This window comes from Patiria miniata, unplaced genomic scaffold, assembly GCF_015706575.1.
Source record: "Patiria miniata isolate m_02_andy unplaced genomic scaffold, ASM1570657v1 HiC_scaffold_14, whole genome shotgun sequence".
Lineage (NCBI taxonomy): Eukaryota > Metazoa > Echinodermata > Asteroidea > Valvatida > Asterinidae > Patiria > Patiria miniata.
The window spans coordinates 11,034,170-11,051,812 of NW_024037052.1; the positions used below are offsets into that span (position 1 = coordinate 11,034,170).

Consider the following 17,643-nt stretch of genomic DNA (forward strand, 5'->3'; position numbering starts at 1 on the left):
CCCATACTTCCTTTAGATCAAGTATGCGTGGAACATATCAACAACATCATGTCAACGGATAGATGGCGTCCGTTTCTCAGACGGGAACGAGATTATTTTCGTTTCCCAGCTGAAGATTTTGCGAAGTTTTTCACTCCGCCTACTCTCCCCGACGCAGCAAAAGATAAACTTGCGGCCGATGAGAGTGGTTCGTCTTCCAAGCGACCCTTTGCGGACAAATCACGTTGTAAACTTGAAGACGTTTTGAAGAAGATAGACACAGCTTCACGTTTTGGCTCGCGGTCAACGTCTTTCTTACTTCTTCTTACTGAATATTTAGCCGTGGGCTATGAAGAGGACTCGCCGATTCCAGCGGATATGCTGACTGCGGCCCTTCATTGCCTTGACCATGGTCTACGCTCAGTGCTTGATCAATTCGCACGAGTGTCGGCCCTATCAACGTCCACCCGCCGGGGTAACGTGCTCGATGCACTGTTCCTCCCGTCGCAGGGTGCTCGAAAAAGACTTGAAGATCTCCCCCTGACGGGCACGGATCTATTTGACGGGAAATTCAAAGATCAGATGCGAGATGAGGCCAAACGTCTGAAGGATACGGAGAAAATCAACTTCAAGAAGCCTCCAGCACCGGCGTCCAAACAACAGCGTGGTAAGGGCAAAACATTTGTCATTCCCCGCCGCAAACCTCTGAAATCTGGTCGCGGTGGTTTTCGGGGCCGCACGGACAATTCTTCCGGTGCGCGCGCCACGCAGGCCCGCACGTTCTCTGGACAACAACAGCCCCAATCCGGTCGTGGTTTCCGGGCACCGGCCCCCCGCTATCCCGGGGGCTGGCGCAAGTGACTTAGTAGACTCGTGGCGGCCTCCCGCCATCGGACCCGTGGGAGGCCGTCTCCGAGACTTTGCGGGGTCCTGGGGTTTAATTACGTCCGACCGGTGGGTGCTCGATACGATCGGGTGCGGCTACGCACTCGAGTTCTCGAGCACCCCCCCGTCGGACATGGTCGTTCGACCGACGGTAGTTCCGTCCGATCCTACCAAACGTCTCTCCCTCGAAGGGGAGATCGCCCGCTCCCTCCGGGGGAGACGCGGTCGGGCTTCATGTCGACCTTCTTTCTGGTACCCAAGGAGGAGGCCGGCATGTGGCGCCCGATTTTAAATCTAAAACCCCTCAACAAATTTATTCGGCCAAGACATTTTCGCATGGATACGCTCAACATCATACTCCAATCGATTCGTACACCTGCATGGGGAGCCAGTCTCGATCTGAAAGATGCGTATCTACACATTCCTGTCAGACCAGACCACTGGAAGTTTCTTCGTTTTCAGTACGAGAACGTCCAGTACGAGTTCATGGTTCTTCCGTTTGGTCTAGCCACCTCACCCCGAGTCTTCACGCGTGTGGTGAAGACAATCGGGGCCGCATTAAGAAAACAAGGTGTGATGATCTTCATGTATCTGGACGATTGGATCATTCTTGCTCAATCTCAGACGGCCGCGTCGGCGGCACTCAATCTGACTTGGCATCTAGCGGCGGATCTCGGGTTTATTATCAACGCCGAGAAATCCCATCCACATCCATCCCAATTCCCAATCTTTCTGGGAGCGTCACTCGATCTCCGGAGGGGATTGGTTCGGCCTACGGAGGAACGAATTGTAAATCTCCAACAGTGTGTGTCTCTGTTTCTCCCGACGACCATGGCCCCAGCGCAAGCCTGGCTAAGGTTGCTCGGTCTTATGGCCAGTATGGTAGATGTGGTGAACTTTTGCAGACTAAGGATGCGTCCCATCCAATTACATCTGCTGTCCTTCTATCGGCCCAGTCGTCATCACATACGTCATCTGGTGCCGACCACACCTTGGCTAATACCGCACCTCCGTTGGTGGCTCGACAATGCCAATCTCACGGAGGGGCGCGCTTTTCACAATCCCAGGCCGTCAGTGACCATCACGACAGACGCGTCACTTTTTGGCTGGGGGGCCACCCTCCACCCGCGCCAAGTAGCGGGTCGGTGGGGGCCCAAAGAGTGCTCGAAGCACATAAATGTGCTGGAGATGTTGGCAGTCATCAATGCTCTCCAACGTTTTCAAGCATCAGTGACAAACCAGGTAGTCAACATTCGTTGCGACAATGCCACAGTAGTGGCCTACATCAATCGACAGGGAGGCACGCGATCCGCCCAACTATGCGCGCTCACGTGGAGTCTCTTCCACTGGTGTATGGACCACGGAGTAACACTCGTGGCAACTCATCTCCCACGCTCTCTCCAGGGGGTGGGTCGTTCCGACGGAATGGACACTGCGTCCGCAGGTTGTCCAATCACTTTTTCTGTTGATCGATCGGCCTCATGTCGACCTGTTTGCCTCTCGAAACAACCACCAGTTACCGGTATACTGCGCAAGACACAACGACCCTTGCGCATGGCAGACAGACGCACTGGCAATACGGTGGGACAGACTACTTGCGTACGCCTTTCCCCCGTTCTCCCTCATACCGCGAGTACTGACCAAAGTGGAACAGGAGGAGTGCAAGATCCTCCTCATAGCTCCATTTTGGCCACGCCAGCCTTGGTTCCCGAGACTCATCAAGCTCTTGGTTCACCGCCCGGTGATTCTTCCGAAGAGGGCAGACATACTGTTCCAGCCCAGCTCGGGTTTTCTTCACCCGGCCCCGGAGGATCTCCACCTGACGTGCTGGGTATTATCAAGCAATCCTTCCGCACGGCGGGCCTTTCTGAACGAGCTGCGGCCATTGCAGCCTGCAGCCGGCGGGAGTCTACCAGGAAAATTTATAACAGTAGATTACACCATTTTTACAAATGGTGTAGAGCCAGGTCTCTGCGTCCCTCCGATACTTCTATAGGAGAGATTGCAGACTTCCTAGTAGGCCTCTTTGACAGTGATCTTGCTACAGCCACAGTTAAGAATTATCGTTCGGCTATAGCGGCTATTCATGGAGGTTTCTCTGACGGTTCCTCGGTGTCAGATAATCAGAATCTTAGCCAACTTATCAAGGAGATGTTTGTGTCACGCCCCCCGACACGTAGGCTATTACCATCGTGGGATCTCTTTGCTGTCTTATCAACCTTATCGAGACCCCCGTTTGAACCAATGGGCAGCTCAACCTTGGTGCAGCTGTCGGTTAAAGTGTCATTTCTATTAGCAGTGGCTACGTCTAGAAGACGTAGCGAGCTGCATTCGCTTACGGTGGAGACAGGTCATATCCGGTGGGAACCAGGGGGTGTTCGCCTGGTTCCTAAAACAGGTTTTCTGACCAAAAATCAGTCAGAATCATTTTCACCTCCTGACATTTTTGTGCCGGACATCAAATCCTTTTCGTCTGTCTCTGGTGACAGACTTTGGTGTCCGGTCAGGGCCCTGAAGTGGTACGTTGATAGAACTAAAACGCTCCGAAGCGGCCATTCACAGCTGTTTATAACAACGACTCCACCATACCGACCGGCCTCGCGTGATACAATTTCCCGCTGGTTGGTTACGGCCATCAAATCAGCAATAGACTCACCAACAACAGATTCCGTTGGGTCAGTCCATGCACATGAGGTCAGGGCAGCTTCTACTTCCTGGGCCTTTTTTAAGGGTGTTTCTATTAAAGATATCACACAGGCAGCGTGTTGGAAAACCCCCAACACCTTTACAGAGTGCTATTTGAAGGATGTCCTCCAGACGGAAGGCAGAGCCGGGAGAGTGGTGCTGAAGGCGGCGAGCCGAGCATCATCAGGTCCACAGGATCCTCTCCTACCCGGGGCTTCCCTAGAATAGGTGAGTCTCCTCATCCTGGCTATTTACATTATACATTACATTGTATTGAATATAAATGTATAGCTAAACACTCTTGTAATAAGGTCATTGGTCTTGGACAAGTTACCTTCTTTTTATACAGTTTACCTTGTGCATGGGCTTGGTTTGAAGTGTTTTAGAACTTGCTTTAAGAAGTGTCGTGTACTAACAGTACTCTTCTTTGCAGGATTCAACTGTATTATATATTATATTTATTATTATATAATACTTTACATTATGAGACGTTCCCCCTAACGAGGGCTGACGTCTCGATTAACATGTGAGGGTAATTAATATCCTTTACATGTACAGTTCTTGGTTTTTCCCCTGTCCGCCTTTGGACGGAACAGTGGGAGCCATCTGGGGTTACATTCCATGTTTCATGCCCCTGTGAGTAAGCAATAGCATCTCGCATGGCCCACCTCCTTGACGGTGCTAGTCTATGCATAAGTAGTGTTGCTCTACAGGTAAGTAGAGTGAAGTAGACTCCCCCCCCCACAGAAGTGTGGTTGGGGTCTACGAACGAATACTTACCTGTAGAGCATCCCTCCCTCCTACCCCACTCTTCTCGATGCCTTGGGTACTTTGTTGTATTCCGACTTAACGCTCGAGAAAAGAGGACGCTCACGAGGCACGCATGCCGCGGGGTGTTATGGGTAGGGCGCCGGAGGGCGCTATTGTATATAACTCTTAGCGAAAATACCTGCCGGTAGGGGGAATATGCATAAGTAGTGTTGCTCTACAGGTAAGTATTCGTTCGTAGACCCCAACCACACTTCTGTGGGGGGGGGGGGGATTTTGCCACCTTCAATGCAAAGAGAGCTGCAGTGTTCAAAATTGAAATCACTATTATTGCACATTTTTTTTAGTTACCAGGTTTTAATGATGATTATTATTATCATTATTATTACAAGGTTGTTTTAGATCTGGGAACAACAGATTCTGGAGGTTCTGAGACAGATCTTGGTAAGAAAAGCATTATTTATTGATCATTCACTCTGTATTGCAGTTTATAGTCCGGTCAATTTAAGTTCAGACCTAAAACAAATTCCAAAGGAAACATTCAAGCGTCAAACAAATTGAAATAAATACACAAACAGCATGTGCAAAATGTAATTGTTTCTCTGGAGAGGAATGGTGTTTTTCAAGCATTTTTTTGAGATTAAAATTTGGGACGTTTTGTCCTCCAACAATTTGTCTGGTGACTTGCTTCGATTTGCATGCCTATATAACAGTGGCATATCCAGAGGGGGGTGCAGGGGGGCACCTTGCCGGCGGAATTTTTTGTACAAATATTTGTTTTCAGAAATTATTTTCAAAAATGGTTAGAGAGTTTGGACAAAAAAAGAAAACCTGTTAACAAAACATTACAATGCCCCATGAAAATGGGCATGTAATTTGCAGTCTGAATAATAATTGTCAGTTTTGAAGAGCGCCCCCATTTGGAAGATGGGTACCATTCAATGGGTGCCTTTAAAAAATTTCGGTGTTTTTAAATTTCAAAAAAAATTTAGAAAATGTGGGTGGGTTATTGAAATATATTGAAATTTTTGTTAACGAAATTCACTTTTTCAATTACAAAGATAGAAAATAGCCCTTTTGACTTGCCAATTCACCTCTCCGTGTTCGATTCGTAAACCCTTTGCCTGTACCGTACCGTACGGGTACAGTATGCATCCGGTACATGTACAATGTATCGTGTATTGTGTATATATCCATCGAAGCACCATAAGCATGGGGACCAGTAAAGTTAGACTTAAACATGCGTAAAATCAGTGCGCCGTGCAAATGGAGCGGGATACCAGGTTCATTTTGTCTTAATACACGCCATGAGTGTCCGTTACGAATCGCGACAACAAAATAAACCTAATTGTGTTCAAGACTACTTAGGCAACCTGCATGCAAGCGCATGGTCGTCGTCATCTGGCTTTCCTCGAAACGAGGAGTTGTTCGCTAAGATCTCTCTTCAGGTTCCTTCTTTGGTCCGCATATGGCTGTAGAGCCCCAGATGTGAGCGGATTAGGCGGCCGCCTCTAGGACAGTTCAGCTTAGGTGGTGATCTGGGGATGCTGGCCATGGGCGTCGCCAGGATTTTTTCTAGAGGGGGGCAAAAAAAATTTTTGCCCAAAAATGCGTGTATTTCTCAACACATTCTCGATTTATCAGTTTAAGAGGGGGCAGGGACATTTTGCCCCCCCCCCCCCCCAACTCATTAAATTTACACCACTTTGTCGTCGCGCCTCTTTTTCTTTTCTTTTTTTTTCTTTTTTTTTCTTCCTTTTTTTTTTTTTTTTTTTTTTTGCTTTTCCAGGGGGGGGCAAGTGCCCCCCCTTGCCCCCCCCTCGCGACGCCCATGATGCTGGCCCTTTCCTTCAGCTTTCGGAGTTTGTCTTCAAGTGAGGCAATCCTGGACTGTTCGAAGTGCTTAACACCAGCATGGATGTTGCTACGCCAGGAGGAGCGGTTGGCGGCTAGGGTTTCTCAGTTGTTAAGACCACACCGTTTGAGGGTGTTCTTGAATAGATCTTTGAGGCGTTTCCGAGGCCCACCGCGTGGTGGCTTCCCTGACGTCAGCTCGCCATAGAACACTTGCTTTGGGAGGTTGTTATTTTCCATCCTCTGAACATGACCAAGCCGTCTAAGCTGATTGCGAGCTACGATGGCCTCAATGCTTGGGATGTTGCTAAGAGCATGGACTTCAGAATTTGTGACCTTGTCCTGCCAGCTAATACCAAGAATAGCCCTGAGTTTCCGTTGGTGGAATTGTTCAAGTGCACGTATGTGACGTTGGTAGAGAATCCAACTCTCGCTACCGTACAGGAGGGTCGATACAACAACTGCTTGGTAGACCTGGAGCTTGGTAGAGGGTTTCAGACCATGTTGCCCAAATACTCGATGGTACATACGGCCATATGCACCATGAGTGGCTTGTATTCTGTTACTAACATCATCATCAGCGTTGCCCTTTGAGTTCAGGATACTGCCAAGATAACAGAAACGGGTAACCTGTTCCAGCGGTTGGCCTTGGATGGAGATTTCAAATGGCTCGAGGTCATGTGTAGGGCTAGACAAGACAAAAGTTGTTGTTTTTTACAGCGAGCTGATACTTATTTTTACCGTTTAGAATGGACTCAAGAGTTTTACGTGTTTCCAGGTGGATTCCCTATACGTACGGGAATGCCAGTGGGTCGTCTTGTTGCAAAGGTACTGTATATGGACTGCAGCTGCATTCCGCTGTCACTGAACTGGACATTCGTTATGTATTTTATTGAATGGAAAATCAATATTTTAAGATCGAAAATTTAAAAACATCGAATATTTTGAATGGCCCCTTTTGCCAATGACCTGAATTCATCACAAAATTGGACTCTGGCCTATTGGCGTAGACACTTAGATTTTAACTTTAAATGGATCTCTTTGTGTTTATCATTGCCTGGCCTAGTTTCAAGTAGACTTGTTTATGCAAAGATTTTCCATGAAACAAATGATTTATTGAGCAGAAAGTGATTTATTTTTACTTCTTAATAATTTGGGCATACAAAAATCTCAAATTTCTTGATTTTTTCCAAGAAAATATCCTATAGTATTTGGCGACAGCGTAAATTACCATAAATTGTAATAATTGGTGTCTATAGAAAAGTCGTCGGCTGTGATCAGTCGTGTCTGAAAAATTGATGATGAAAAATTAGTAGCGAAAAAGTGAGTAAAAGCACTTTTCCACTCCTTTGATGAAATTAGATTTTCAGTATGTTAAAAAGTGATATTTCCTTAGCATGATAGCATTAACATAAATTATATTGCTATTTGTTCTAGGTCAGTCCCTGTTTTATTCTAAATTGATCGGATTCTTATATTTGTCAGTTTTTACTTTCCCAGATTTAGTATTTGCAGACCTGCCAACTGGTATGATTCTGCCATATTTCGTATGGGAATTTGTTGAAAATACGACCGTACGATTTCCCCCCATAAAATACGGGTTTTACTCGGGTGTTATGACCAGTAATGTAATGATGGATCAATAATGTAATAGCGACCAGTAATGTAATAAAAATTGATCAGTAATGTAATATCAACTAGTAATGTAATAACTTTTGCCAGTAATGTACTAATTGAAGTGACCAGTAATGTAATAAACATTGACCAGTAATGTAATAACAAAAAAATGACCAGTAATGTAATAGAAAATTGACCAGTAATGTAATAACCATAGAATTCTTACTATTTTGGAAATTTTTGGAGGAACTTTGTATTTTGTGCGAGTAATTTGACTATTAATGTACGAGCAGTTGAAAATGACCGCGTGGGTTGATTACTTATTTGGATTTTGAAAAGTTGGCAGCTATGTAGTAATGTAAAGCGCTTTGATCTTTGTTAAAAACGCTATATAAGAACCTGTTGTTATAATTATTATTATTATTATTATTATTTATTCAACGGTTGTATCTTTATGGTGTGTGCACATCTTTCCGTAGTCCATACAATGAAATAACAGTTGTGATGGTCGTTTTAATAGCAATGATGGCCATTATAAAAATAAATATGGCTGCCAAAACAAGTGGCTTTTTATTATCACTGTTCTTATTGGAGTCCTTGACACAGAAACCATGGATGTACAGTCGCCTACAAATATCAGAGCCCAGGGTATGGGCAGAAAAAAAGTGCTTGGCTGACATTTTTAAATTTTGGCGGCCATTTTGAAATTTTGGCGGCCATTTCGAAATTTAAGATGGCAATCCACTTCCAAACGATCCAAAGGTGTTACCACTATTCTTATTTGATTCCTTGGCCCTGAAAACATGGGTACAGACATCAGAATCATGCCTCTACGGCTCTCAGAGACCAAGATATAGGTAAAAGTAGATTTGCGTGGCGGCCATTTTGAAAAATGGCAGCCAGGCAAAAACATCCCAACAGTTTCCTTGGTAACATGTAGAATCTCATTCAGACGGGTCATCCAAACAAAATGATACCACTCGCGGAGGATCGGGGGGGGGGGGGGGGGTGCACGGGGGCCCTCCCAGCCCATGCATGGACTCAAGGACAGTATGGTTTCCGGATTATAACTTCACTCTGGCTGAGGGGTTTCAACAGCAACGCTGTTATTTTTTTCAACATTCTGGTTTCCATCATATAAGTAGGCATTTGTGCTCTACATCAGATGAGAAAAGGTTCTCATAACGCCAAGCCAATTCTGGCTTCTGCAGCTCTTGGCGGAGTAGGCAAATGTTATGAAATCCATGGCCAAGCATCGCAAGTCCTTTCATGCCGACCGCGGTCAACTCATTTGCGACATTTACACTGACATTAACACAGCATTGTCGTTTTCCTTGTAAAGTGATTTCAGTACTGCAGTGTCACAGCATAATGAAGGGAGTTCGATCCCAAACTAAATCAGGATAAGTGTGTTGGAGGCTGCCCCAGATGGAATCACAGGGAATCACCGGTTCAGTTCAATTTCAGCGATTAATAGAGAATTTATTCAATCATCAGTAGAATTAAGTTAATCAGGCATACATCAGCAAAGAGTAGATATCAGCAGAATAACAATGAGTGAATCAGTTGCAGTTAATTGACAGATGTTGATCCCAAAACTCCCCCAGTATATGTGCTGGTATGATGTGTGGATCCCGTAAAAGATGGTACACGAAATAAAGATGAAAAGATCCTCAGGAAAAAGATCAGGCTGGACACACCACCAAGCGTCTCTAAAATATTATTGCACCCTCAACAAAATGCTGTTACGGATTAATTACACCCGTAAATTATACGATATGCTCAAAGGAACTTCCACTTACGCATAATTGTAGTTCTTATACAATCATAAGAAGAAAATGTAGAAGAAAAACTTCTAAAACTATGGACCTACTTGTTTCTAGAGCGAAGGGACATTAAGTTAACAAGTGCCACATTTGCATAGGTCACACGTAAACAACAACATAGGTCAATCTAAATATAACCCTGTATCCGGGGAGCCGGACAGTGGATGGAGGTTACGTGCCCCCACACTTGTTTACATGTTTCTGTATGCCATTAACTATTGTCGTGAGGCAGCAGCCCGCTTTAAAGACCGCAGTCTGAATGATTTTCATTCTCTCATCGAACTTTTTGGTCTGATGTTTCAGTAACTTGTGCACAAGTTCGTCAGTCTCAACTTGGCTGCAAAAGTTCCGCGCAATTCTCAGGGCGCTTTATCTCCCCTGATTTCTTGTGAAACCCTTCATAATCCATGCCTTTCTGAAACATTTTGTTTACCCCATTGGCTAGGGAAGCAGACACAGCTTCACATGTATCATCTTTTGGAGTCATAAACTCCGCGAGATATTCATTGAACTTGCTAACAATTGGATCCACATCGGTGGCAGTGCTGTCCTTATCTTTACCGCTGTCGTCCATGTTGTTTACGTTAGCGATGCTCGCTCACTTTGACCCTTCATCGTCATCGTGCGGCTTCGGTGCCTCCACTGCATATTCCTCCGCAGAGTACTGATTACCGCCATAGTAATCGTCCCATTCGGTATCATGGGCCGGACAAAAATAGTCCGTGTAAGGGAAGGCAGCCGGTTGAGAAATTTCACGTTCGTTCTCCATTTCGAACTTGTTTCATGTCCTTCACCTCTTTTGTCAAATCTGTCATAGTTTTGGCCAGCTGGCTCAAAGTTGCCGATATTTCAGTGTTGCTGGGACTCATTTTTTATGTCCAACTTGATGTGTAGTTAGATGTGGATTCTTTTTGGCCACATTTCCTGTGCTCGACCTGGGAACGACATTGTCTTTTCCTGTTTTTGTCTGGTTCTTTTTTTATGCACCATTGGCTGCACTCTTATCTATATCACCCTTCATCATTGGTGAGTAGGGATTTTCTCAGTTTTACGGCCAAAAAACGTTATATTTCTGGCACTTCTGTGCCCAATATTGCTTGTGGTCTCAGGCAGTTTTTAAATTATAAAAAAGTGTGTATCTTTGGAAAAAATGTGAGTTTCAGGATTTGGGGTGGGGTGTCCGCAAAGCAATATATGCCCTGGAAACACGAATACGGATAAACTTGGGACCAACTATGTATTTTCTTGTTTACCCATCCTATCAGGATTGTAAAAAGTGCAAACAGTTCACAACGGGACCATTTTTGAGAGAGCAGTGGCCCAAAATATGAGTTTAGCTGTTTCTCAAAAAATTAGCTCCCAAAATATCAGGTTTTTTGAGCTGGAAGGCAAAAATACCAGCTGTGCAACTTAAGAGCATCATTTTCGGATGTCCCAAGGTACCCTACAACAGAAAATAATATTAAGATTAATCATAAAATGTTGCAATTAAATGGCCCTATCCCAGGGACTATTACCTTCCAAAACGAATGGAGATTATCGCCTCCAAACGCTCCATTCGTGCAAAAAAATGAAGCACTAGGACAATAGGGGGACGTTACAGGTGGAGTTTAACCATGAATATTTTCCAATGGCACACCAATTGCTCATGTGAAACCTAACTGTTGAATTGTCTCTTTCAGGGCTTGTTCCAAGTGGAAAACTGAAGCTGTTAAAAAGTTCTTCTGTTGTTTTGGAAAATCAAATCAGGTGTGTAATAATGTTTTTGTGAATGAGCAGTTATTTCAAACCAGCTGTACATTTGCACAATAGGGACCATCAGAAAAGATGTTGTTTAGAATATGTATGTGTGGTTAGTTTATCAGGCACACTCTTTGCAATCACATCATCATGCTGACATCCACAGCAAGTTTTTCCCAAGCCACAACTTGAAATCAAACCACAGTTAAGAAGCCATTTTTTAAGTGTCGAGGGAATTCCCCAACACTGTTTTTTAGATTTTAAATTATCGGTATGTTGTAAGTTTCAGCATTATATATGTGTTCTGTGAACTTTAAACTTGGTAATGACATGAAGCTGGTTTCGACATGTACATATTTGTATGACACTAGAAGGATGCTGTGCACCCGCTAACTGGGTGGAGTCGTCTTACGTTGACCTCAATTTGCATGTTGACCCCAAGTGGGTGTGGTAAACCTTGGTGAAGCAATTTTGCCACATTTTTCATCATGAACATTAATTTTTGCATAATAGCAATATGTTTTGGGGTCTTATCATAGAGATAATGTTGTAATATTTAACTATTCAAAGTCTCCAAGAAACAAATTTGCCCAAAAAGCAAAACAAAGCAACTAAATCTTTTTTTTTCACAAGCCAATTGTTACTTCAGAGGACAGTGAAATCGGAGTGTATATATATATATTTTCCATCAGAGGAACCATTGATAGTATATAACCAAGCCTCTCAATTAACAATTGCATTTTGTGTTTCTACACACTTATTAGGCCTTTAAAAAAAGACACAGACATCAGGCAGGCAGACAAACATCAGACAGACAGACAACATAGGATATTTTAATATATGATGATAAGGTTATGAGAAACTAGGACAGTTTCAGCTTTACATCATAATGAACGTGAGATCCTTTTAAATGTCGATGTTTTGTACTACTTGGACAAAATGTCATTGTCCCACACATAATGGCATTACGGTGCATACTGAAATTATGAATATTATGCATGATTTAATCAAATTAGGTTAAAAACACATCTATCTTTGATGTGCCAATTGGAGGTGCCCTTCAAAGTGAAGATGTCAACATTTACTGACTGTGAAGCAGAAATTTGTTGTCCTGATTAAGGGGCCGTGTTTATCATTGGTTTTAAATACTTTAAAACCACTGAGGTGACTTGGAATGGGTAAACTATCACAGGTATTTATAAATCATATTTTGTTCTTATATGCAGGGACATGCCACCAGCTCAACGAGCCAAGAACATGAAGTTTTCTTTGAAAGATCCAACCCAATTCTTTATCGCAACAGATTCAGTAAGAACTCTTTAAACTTTGAATCATTTTAAATGATATTGTTTTACATGTACTGATATCATCTAAGAGGAAATAGACCAGAATGTTCAGAATTGCTTTCTAAGGTTCTCCAAAATAGTCCAAATGACAGGAGATACCCCATCGGGAACTCAGGTGATCCAAATGTTTTATATGTTTTCTTTACTCAACTTACCTGTAGAGCCACTACATTTACATATTCCTCTTTACCTGCTGGTTCCTTTTCTTGAGTTTTCACAATAGCACTCCTATATGACAACCCATACTGCCTTGCTGCATGTCTGACATCTTGGCTTCTTTCCTCTTTTCTCATAGTGACTGTGCAGATAATAAAACTTTGTACGGATAAGTTTTTTGTCCAAATAAAAAATAAACTTGTTATATTCTTTGGTTCGAGTCATGGAGTTAAAAAAAATGTTGCGTTAGAAGGGTGTTTCGATAACAACATCTGTCTCTTCATTGTTGAGTCTGGCAGAGAGTATGGCTGTCCTTCCCAGCAGAATTTTTCCCAATGCCCAGTGTCTGATTTTAATGGCCACTGGAGACCCTGCAAGCTGGGAACAGGACTTTTTGCCAGCTCCCTGCCCGAGCCAATGCTGTCAAATAATTCCATTGGATTTGAAGAAATCTGAGACAACCAAAATATATCCAAGGTCAAAGTTCCAAGATTATCAATACACTCAAGTGATGATTGTCAATTAATTCAACTAGACTTGAGAATTGGAGACACCAAAGGCTATAATTGCACAAATCCTGAAACTGAACCACTAAAAACACTCCTGCTGTTTCACAGACAAATTGATCCAGCTTGCTCAAAAACAAATTGATCCCGCTTGCTCAAAGTGCTGTGACAGAATGACACACACAATGCATGTGCTTGCATTGTTCCACTGTTGCATATCATTAGTGCTTCAATCTTTTGTCTGATTGATCAAAACTCTTCGCTGTGATTGGTTAATTTTTTTTGCTGTGATTGAATGATTAGTGCTAGGCACAGGCGTAGCCAGGAATTTGGAGCAGGGGGGGCCAAGTCCGACCGGCCTGTACAAACCCCCGCCCCACCAGGGGCGGAACTAGGATTGTCCAAAAAGGGTGTGTGTGAAATGTAACCATGGAGGAAGGTTAATTCCTTCCTCCATGATGTAACCAGCAGCAAGTGATGAAGGCAAGTTGTGTTGCCTACACCGAAGGCCAAAGAAGGGGGTGACGAAAAGTAATGCGTGGCGTGGGGTCAGGGGCCCGCTTAAGGGCCCCGGAAAATTTTGGATTCTAGATGTTCTACATGGTGCGATCTCAGGCAATATCTAACCACTTTAACCAATTTATTTCGTAAAAGATCATCATTTAAACATCGAGTTTGGAGTCATTGAATCAGCTATCCTGAAAACTCTAAAATCAAACTGTACTTTACAAGATGTATTCGGGGATGAAAAAAGTGGGTGGGACAAACGATACGATACCCCAACTTTTAGCAGGGGCGTGAATCGCTTCTCAAAAGTGGGGGGACATACCTGGATCAGAACTAATGCGAGCGCGAAGCGCGAAGCCCTTACTGCGTGGGGTTCGGGGCCCCGAAAAAATTGGATTCTAGATGCTCTGTGGTGTGATCTGAAGCCATTTCTGACCACTTTAACCAATATTTTCTTAGCAAAAGAAAATAATTTGAACATCGTTTTCGCGGTTGGAGTCATTGAATCAGCTATTCTGAGCTAGGCTTTGGGTCGCGGCCCCCCAAAAAGTTTGATTCTGTAGATGCTCTGTGCTGCGATCTGCGGCAATTTACTTTAACCAGTATTTTCTTAGCGAAAGATTATAATATTATTTAAACATTATTTTCGAGGTTGAAGTCATTGAATAAGCTAGGCCTATTATATTCTCAGCTAAAGGCGTTGGGTTCGGGGCCCGCTGAAGGGCCCCGAAAAAAAAGAAAGATTCTAGATGCTCTGTGGTGCGATCTGAGGCAATTTCTGCCTACTTTAACCAATATTTTCTTTGCAAAAGATAATAATTTAAACATCATTTTCGAGGTTGAAGTCATTGAGTAAGCTATTTTCAGCTAAAGGTGTGGGGTTCGGGGGCCCGCTTATTAAGGGCCCCCAAAAAATTTGGATTCTAAATGCTCTGTGGTGCCATCTTATGCATTTTCTGACCACTTTACCCATTATTTTCTTAGCAAAAGATACACTGCATATAATAATAGGGCCCTGTAAATGAGACACTAGTTCAAAAATCTGGGGGGGGGGGACATTTGATATTGTGTCCCCCACCCTTCAAAAAGTTGGGGGGGGGGATGTCCCCCTGTCCCCCTCCCAGGATTGACGCCAATGACTTTAAGACATGTGCAATGTTCAAGGACATGTCTCCCCCCCCCCCCCCTCGATTGACACCCATTCCAAAGGCTTGTCCGCCGTGCGTCCTGCATGCTATAGAGAGGGCTGGGTGCATTTTCCTGTGTAATGTACAACATATTAGCATAGGTTTCGTCGCCACGCGATGTCTTGTCGCAGTTCTTGATCCTGTCGCTTTTTTATTTTCGTAAGGCTAAAAGTATGACAGACCCCCTATTGTCTTGTGTGCAACTAATCCTAGTAGGCTACGGTCTGACGTGAACTGCCGTATTAATAATTGTGTCTCTACCTTCCCTTTCTTCTCTGTTTGGGTCTCTCTCCCTCTCTACATCTTGCTTTTATTTTTTGAAGGGAAAAAAAGGTGCCCCACGCCCCACACCCCCCAGATCACCAGCGAACATCTTGTTGCCTGCTTTGGAAATGTCTAGTGGACTTTGTTAATTGGGGAAATACATTTTTCTTTTGCCTTCGGCAAAGTAAAAAAACAAAAACATGTTTCTCGTACCCACCCGCTTCCTTTTTGGTGGCCGCCTGGATTTTTTTATTATTTTTTACTTTTGAAAAAATTCAGTAAACAAACACCAAACACTAGTCCACCAACTCATAGGAAAATAAATACCAATACCAAATACAACTCTAAATGACACTGTAAATATGTTCAGTTCTCTTGTCCGACTTGTCTTTCTTTTTAAAAGTGTCTTTGAACTTTGGAAACACCAATGGTTGCAGGAAATTTTAAAATGGCGGCCATCTTGAAAAAAATAAAAAATAAAAAGCCCCTTTTCCTCCTTTTTTTCAAAAACCTGGACGAGAAACATGTTTTTCTTCTTATTCGACCTTATATGTTTTTGATATTCCTTTGTTTTGCCTGAGTTTACATCGTATACAGTATTAAGAATTTTTCATAAATTGTATTCAACTTGGTCAAGAACCTGTTTAATACGGCATGGGGTCCGGGGCCCCGCTTAAGGGCCCCTGGAAATTTTTGATCCTACATGCTCTGTGGTGCAATCTGAGGCCATTTCTGGCCCCATTACATGATTTTCGGACAATCCTTGAAATACACATACTCGTATTTCGTACTCGTACTCGTAATTAACGTCGGGTTTTGGTAAAATGTCATTTTTTTTTTTACAGCAGGGGGGGCCATGGCCCCCCTTGGCCCCCCCCCCCCCCCCCCCCCCCCCTTGGCTACGCCTATGGTGCTAGGATCCTTCTCAGGATCCCAACTTTTGAAATACCCAAAGTTTGTAAGTGTTTTAATTCCACAGAGGGGGGCAGATTGAGTGTATATATGAGCAAATATGCCAACAATTATGAAAGCTGTCGGAGACAGCATAATAAACTACATGTACAGGACAGTGTAACTGAGAAGCAGCAGACCCGTGTTTGCCAAGTATAAAGGATTTTGTCAAAATACATGCATTGTGACAAAATCTGGCTTATTGGCTTATTATCTATACTTATGTTTTTTAATATAAAACGATTTTAAAACTAAACAATTTCTAACTTGATGACTATATACCCACACCCATGTTGTTGACAATATGTCCTTTTTCACTGCTGATATAAAAAGTCAGTTTGTTGAGTACCGTAATTTTCGGAATATAAGCCACGGCTTATACGTTGAATTTGCCCGTGAAAATGTTTACTGCTGCTTATACACAGGGCGGCTTATACACCGAGCCTTGAAGAATAAAAATGAGATTCAAATGTGTATTTATGTACTGGTATAAGAAAAGATCTGTTGTTGAAAATGAATTATCAATCGTTACCGGACTTGAGGTACCGGAGAGTCATTAACAATAAGTAGAAGTACGTCCCAAAAATGTACCAAAAGTGTGGCCTGCTGGCCAGCCATGCGTGAGTACGAGTAAAAGCCGTCTCCGTTGCATGCTGTACATTGATGTGTGGCCCACACCATTTGTGGTAATAAAGGGGTGTACTTTTTCGGTAACAATAATTACCGATATTTTTCCGCTGTTTAAAAAAACAAGACAACATATACCTTTATGGAGTTTTTATGGATTCTTTATTGGACAATCAGTTGTTCAACGTCAAAACATAATTTTTTTCTGAAAATGTATTCAAGAAACGATGTAAATCGCAAAACAGGGGCTAAATCACCCCTCCCTAAATTAATGGATTCGTCCATAAGGAAGCCTGCATCGTGTTGATGGTTTTTGAAGAAAGTACGGTCGAAAACTGGATTTTTTTATGTTACTACAGTCGTTAGTAATCACAACAATTTGATAAGTTTTGTTGTAAAAAAGGACCTATTTATTCTTAGGACAAAACAAATCAGCATCTGTTGCCACAAAACAAGATTTGTAGTGCTCCAGTCAGACAACACACTGTGGGTTGCATACTCCGAGTGATGCGGGAAAATGTTGTCATTCGCTGACTCACGTGCTGCCGGGCCATGCCCTAACTTTTAGGCAGGGGACCAGCCAGGCAAGCCAGCAGCAATTCCCGGTGTTTATTTCTCATCGTCAATTTCCATATGTTTTTTAACGAGCATCGACCGTAATGTTTTGATATAACTTGTGTGGCCCTCTTTATAGCTTTCGTAGCGTATATGGAACTGGTCCAGAGCATTGAAACCGCTGCGGTCT

At 43.3% G+C, this 17,643-nt stretch overlaps 1 protein-coding gene across 1 annotated transcript in view; it reads left to right on the forward strand.

The window, feature by feature from the left end:
- Positions 1-17,643, forward strand: part of LOC119722043 (cytoplasmic dynein 2 intermediate chain 1-like) — a 244,618-nt gene that overhangs the window by 212,595 nt on the left and 14,380 nt on the right. Inside the window, exons 19-21 of the mRNA XM_038192032.1 lie at positions 4,710-4,761; positions 11,297-11,363; positions 12,581-12,662. Of these exons, the coding sequence (XP_038047960.1) occupies positions 4,710-4,761; positions 11,297-11,363; positions 12,581-12,662 (201 nt within the window). The remainder of the gene's footprint in view (positions 1-4,709; positions 4,762-11,296; positions 11,364-12,580; positions 12,663-17,643) is intronic.